The 6,000-nt window shown below is 42.2% G+C and overlaps 1 protein-coding gene across 1 annotated transcript in view; it reads left to right on the forward strand.

Annotated features, from left to right (window-relative positions):
- LOC112260434 (pituitary adenylate cyclase-activating polypeptide type I receptor-like) overlaps nucleotides 1-4,493 on the forward strand; it is a 53,763-nt gene extending 49,270 nt beyond the window's left edge. The window contains exons 8-14 of the mRNA XM_042327950.1: nucleotides 383-536; nucleotides 779-839; nucleotides 992-1,061; nucleotides 1,226-1,317; nucleotides 1,519-1,648; nucleotides 3,179-3,220; nucleotides 3,612-4,493. Of these exons, the coding sequence (XP_042183884.1) occupies nucleotides 383-536; nucleotides 779-839; nucleotides 992-1,061; nucleotides 1,226-1,317; nucleotides 1,519-1,648; nucleotides 3,179-3,220; nucleotides 3,612-3,899 (837 nt within the window). The 3' untranslated portion in view covers nucleotides 3,900-4,493. The remainder of the gene's footprint in view (nucleotides 1-382; nucleotides 537-778; nucleotides 840-991; nucleotides 1,062-1,225; nucleotides 1,318-1,518; nucleotides 1,649-3,178; nucleotides 3,221-3,611) is intronic.
- Nucleotides 4,494-6,000: the final 1,507 nt, after the last annotated feature.

Genomic DNA, 6,000 nt, shown 5'->3' on the forward strand with positions numbered 1-6,000 from the left:
TTATTTACATATTGTAACAAAGTGCTAACTATCCCAAAATTGGGATACGCATGGGTTTTTGTGGAACTCATACACTTGTGTAAGCCTCATTAAAACTACAAAAGTGTCAGTGAACCGGAACAGATGAACCGGAATGACATTTACTCTCACGGCTGGCCAAAAATAACTATGTGGGAGCCACGCCCCTACTAAGCCACACCTCCAGTCTTCTGATCTGACTCACTGGGTCATATCTCAATATCCCAGCATCAACAACACAACATTTTCCTTTTTAAAGAAAACAATTCAACAACTAAGTGACCCAATGCCAGTTACCCAGCAATTGGGTCAGCCAAACAACACAGCATTTTTTTTAGTGTGTGTATATTGTCTTCTCCTGCAGACGGCGTGTAAATCAGCAGTGGGGTTCTTCCAGTTCAGCATCCTGGCTAACTACTTCTGGTTGCTGGTCGAGGGCATGTACCTCCAGACGCTCCTTGCCCTCACCTTTGTCTCACACAATAAGTACTTCTGGTGGTACACACTCATCGGCTGGGGTAGGTGACCTTTCTCAATCTGTCCTCTTTCTTTCTATCTCTCTCCCTCTTTCTTTCTTTCTTTCTTTCTTTCTTTCTTTCTTTCTTTCTTTCTTTCTTTCTTTCTTTCTTTCTCTCTCCCTCTTTCTGTCTTTCGCACACATACCTATCTCTCTTTCCTTCTCCCTCTCTCCTCAACAACTCAGAGGCATGGCTTTGTTACAAAATCTTGCTGATGTTTATTCATTCTCTGTGTCTGTTAGGTCTCCCAACCACAGTATTGTTGGTGTGGGTTCTGACACGAAACTTCTATGATAACAGAGGGTAAGTATGGAAACTAGCATTTGCTTTGAATTTACTCTGAATTGATATGGTCATGTAGCCTAAAAATTCATACATGAATCCTAATGTAATACCATTGGAGATTGGTTATAATACGGTACTGTCTGATATCATCTTGTTCTGTCCCAATGTAGTTGCTGGGACGACACCGATGTGGCCTTCATTTGGTGGATTATCAAAGGGCCTATAACTGCATCACTGCTGGTGAATAGCCTAACACTCACCTAAACTTACCTAACCCTAACCTCAAATGTAACCCTGACTGTGGTCTCCACCCTAAACCTACCCTTAGCCTCAACTCCAAACCTAACCCACCCTGTGTTGTAAAGTATTCAGCCCTAACTCATCCTCTTTCTCCACTGCTTAAGGTCAACTTCATCATCTTCATTAATGTGATCCGTATTCTGGTCCAGAAGCTAAAATCTCCCGGTGTCAGGGGACACAACACAGGCCACTTCATGTGAGCCCCCCCCCCTCCTCCTCTCACACACACACTCACATACACACCCACACATATAACGATGATGGTTCAGTAACCACGCTTGCGTGATTAGTAAATCTCAGACCAGAACAGTTGTAATGGCTCGCATCAACAAATGCCTACGCATTGGCCTAGAGTGTTAATTGCTGTTTGTGTGTGCGCGTGTGTGTGTGTGCGCAGGAGGCTAGCTAAGTCCACCCTGTTCCTGATCCCTCTGTTTGGGATGCATTACATGGTGTTTGCCTTCCTACCAGAGAACACAGGAGAGGAGGCACGCATCTTCATAGAGCTGGGTCTGGGATCCTTCCAGGTAGATGTGTGTGTGCGTGAGTGCCCGTATCGCGTGCCTGCTCACTGTGTGTGTGTGTGTGTGTGTGTGTGTGTGTGTGTGTGTGTGTGTGTGTGTGTGTGTGTGTGTGTGTGTGTGTGTGTGTGTGTGTGTGTGTGTGTGTGTGTTTATGCAACATACAGAATATGGCGTGCAACGTGTGTTGGGGATGACGCTGTCTGAATAAGTGTATTTTGACGCAATACAGTTGAAGTCGGAAGTTTACATAAACTTAGGTTGGAGTCATTAAAGCTAGTTTTTCATCAATGGGAGCAACGTTCATCTGTACAAACAATAGTACCCAAGTATAAACACCATGGAGCCATGGGGCCATGCAGCCGTCATACCGCTCAGGAAGGAGACGTGTTCTGTCTCCTGGAAATGAATGTACTTTGGTGCAAAAAGTGCAAATCAATCCCAGAACAACAGCAAAGGACCTTGTGAAGATACTGGAGGAAACAGGTACAAAAGTATCTATATCCACAGTAAAACAAGTCCTTTATTGACATAACCTGAAAGGCCGCTCAGCAAGGAAGAAGCCACTGCTCCAAAACCGCCATAAAAAAGCCAGACTACGGTTTGCAACGGCACATGGGGACAAAGATGGTATTTTTTGGAGAAATGTCCTCTGGTCTGATGAAACAAAAATAGAACTGTTTGGCCATAATGACCATCGTGATGTTTGGAGGAACAAAGGGGAGGCTTGCAAGCCGAAGAACATCATCCCAACCGTGAAACACGGGGGTGGCTGCATCATGTTGTGGGGGTGCTTTGCTGCAGGAGAGACTGGTGCACTTCACAAAATAGATGGCATCATGAGGAGGAAAATTATGTGGATAGCTTGAAGCAACATCTCAAAACATCAGTCAGGAAGTTAAAGCTTGGTCGCAAATTGATCTTCCAAATGGACAATGACCCCAAGAATACTTCCAAACTTGTGGCAAAATGGCTTAAGGACAACAAAGTCAAGGTATTGGAGTGGCCATCACAAAGCCCTGACCTCAATCCTATAGAACATTTGTGGGTAGAACTGAAAAAGCGTGTGCGAGCAAGGAGGCCTACAAACCTGACTCAGTTACACCAGCTCTGTCAGGAGGAATGGGCCAAAATTCACACAACTTATTGTGGGAAGCTTGTGGAAGGCTACCTGAAACGTTTGACCCAAGTTAAACAATTGAAAGTCAATGCTACCCAAATACTAATTGAGTGTATGTAAACTTCTGACCCACTGGGAATGTGATGAAAGAAATAAAAGTTGAAATAAATCAGTCTCTCTACTATTATTCTGACATTTCACATTCTTAAAATGAAGTGGTGATCCTAACCGACCTAAGACAGGGAATTTTTACTTGGATGGATTAAATGTCAGGAATTGTGAAAAACTGAGTTTAAATGTATTTGGCTGAGGTGGATGTAAACTTCCGACTTCAGCTGTATATGATCTTGTAATGACGTAGCTAGTCAAAATGGCCTGATGTACAGTACAACTCACTTTCTATTCCTTCTTTTTAGGGCTTTTTTGTGGCTCTGCTCTACTGTTTCCTGAATGGAGAAGTAAGCAGGGGGGTTACCAACATAATTAGAATGACAGAATTAGAACTTTGATTGAATAACACTCAGTGTTCTTACTGCGGAGACGAAGATGAAAAAACAAAATTCTTATAATAGACTGCTTTCTCAAGTCTCTAATGTCCAGATTATTTTAAGTACTGTACGCCATGTACAGACCTCTCAATGTGCTTTTAAATGAGAGCTATTCTCTCTCGCTCTCTCTCTCTCCACCCATCAATTCTCTCCCCCAACTACTGTATCACTCTCTCTGACTGTGTGTGTGTGTGTGTGTGTGTGTGTGTGTGTGTGTGTGTGTGTGTGTGTGTGTGTGTGTGTGTGTGTGTGTGTGTGTGTGTGTGTGTGTGTGTGCGTGTGTGTGTGTGTGTAGGTGCAGGTGCAGGCGGAGCTGAAGAAGCGTCTGTGGAAGTGGCAGACCCAGGGCTATATGAGCTACAGTAGGAGAAGACGCACCCTATTCACAGAGAGCTCCACCGTCACACAGATCTCTGTGCTGGAGAAGTCTTCCCCCAAGGAACTGCCCTGCATCAGTGACACATACACACTCTCACACACCGACACACACACACTCACACACAGCTCTGTCTCAATCTGTGATGACACACACACCCTAACACACAACTCTGATTCAACCTGCACTGACACACTCACACACACTGTCTGAGTGAACAAAAATTAAATGTCTCTCTTTTCCTTCTCCTTCTCCTGCAATCCCCAAATATCAGATAGAACTGTCTCTAGAGAGGTCTCTCTTTGAATGTTGTTCTATAGATTGTGGTACCTGTTGTGTTGACTGATTGGCTTGGCTGGAGGGTTCCATAGACTGACGAAGAACTCTACAGGAAAATCCTTGAGTCCCTATATCGCAATTGCCACAGTTTGACCAGATTCCCAACTGAAGCAACCCTTATAGTATCTACAATATACAGTATATTTCATAGTACAATGATATACACAGCCTTGTGTGTCAGGGCATTTCGAACTGTGCTCTGTTTGGGTTGTTTGCTGGTATTTTTGCCAGACATGGGCTTTGCTGGCTGTGTGCTCTAGTCACTACAGTAGACTCTAGTGGACTGTGCTTGTATCCAGAGTAGTAAGAAATCAAACAGTGCCTGCATCTGAAATGGCAAATTATTCCCTATATCATCCATGTTCAACTGACCTCTCTCCCCTCATCAACCTGAAGTGTACAGAGAAGAACAACCACTTATCAGTGGTGGAAAAAGTACCCAATTTTCATACTTGAGTAAAAGTAAACGATACCTTAATAGAAAACTACTCAAGTAAATTTGAAAGTCACCCAGTAAAATAATACTTGAGTAAAAGTCTAAAAGTATTTGGTTTTAAATATACTTAAGTATGAAAAGTCAATTTAATTGCTAAAATATATTTAAGTATCAAAAGTAAAAGTATAAATTATTTCAAATTCCTTATATAAAGCAAACAAGACAGCATCATTAAAACATTTTTTTTTTACTGATAGTCAGGGGCATGCTCCAACACTCAGACATCATTTACAAACGAAGCATGTGTTTAGTGAGTCCGCCAGATCAGAGGCAGTAGGGATGACCAGGGATGTTCTCTTGATAAGTGTGTGAATTAGACAATTTTCCTGTCCTGCAAAGCATAAAAACTGTAACGAGTACTTTTGGGTGTCAGGGAAAATGCATGGAGTAAAAAGTACATCATTTTCTGTAGGAATGCAGTGAAGTAAAAGTAAAAGATGTGAAAAATATAAATGGTACAGTAAAGTACAGATGCCCCAAAAAACGACTTAAGTAGTACTTTCAAGTATATTTACTTAAGTACATTACACCACTGCCACTTCTACCTTATGGATTGTATTGCAACATGTTGCACAGTGCACTAGCACATCTGGAGCACTACACTGTACAATTCTTTATTTAGACCCTCTTGTTTTTTGTGATCAACAATAGATGTGTAAATCGCCATGAATGAATGAATTACAGTGCCTTGCGAAAGTATTCGGCCCCCTTGAACTTTGCGACCTTTTGCCACATTTCAGGCTTCAAACATAAAGATATAAAACTGTATTTTTTTGTGAAGAATAAACAACAAGTGGGACACAATCATGAAGTGGAACGACATTTATTGGATATTTCAAACTTTTTTAACAAATCATAAACTGAAAAATTGGGCGTGCAAAATTATTCAGCCCCCTTAAGTTAATACTTTGTAGCGCCACCTTTTGCTGCGATTACAGCTGTAAGTCACTTGGGGTATGTCTCTATCAGTTTTGCACATCGAGAGACTAACATTTTTTTCCCATTCCCAATTGCAAAACAGCTCGAGCTCAGTGAGGTTGGATGGAGAGCATTTGTGAACAGCAGTTTTCAGTTCTTTCCACAGATTCTCGATTGGATTCAGGTCTGGACTTTGACTTGGCCATTCTAACACCTGGATATGTTTATTTTTGAACCATTCCATTGTAGATTTTGCTTTATGTTTTGGATCATTGTCTTGTTGGAAGACAAATCTCCGTCCCAGTCTCAGGTCTTTTGCAGACTCCATCAGGTTTTCTTCCAGAATGGTCCTGTATTTGGCTCCATCCATCTTCCCATCAATTTTAACCATCTTCCCTGTCCCTGCTGAAGAAAAGCAGGCCCAAACCATGATGCTGCCACCACCATGTTTGACAGTGGGGATGATGTGTTCAGGGTGATGAGCTGTGTTGCTTTTACGCCAAACATAACGTTTTGCATTGTTGCCAAAAAGTTCAATTTTGGTTTCATCTGACCAGAGCA

The sequence above is a fragment of the Oncorhynchus tshawytscha genome, linkage group LG01 (assembly GCF_018296145.1).
Source record: "Oncorhynchus tshawytscha isolate Ot180627B linkage group LG01, Otsh_v2.0, whole genome shotgun sequence".
Classification (NCBI taxonomy): Eukaryota; Metazoa; Chordata; class Actinopteri; order Salmoniformes; family Salmonidae; genus Oncorhynchus; species Oncorhynchus tshawytscha.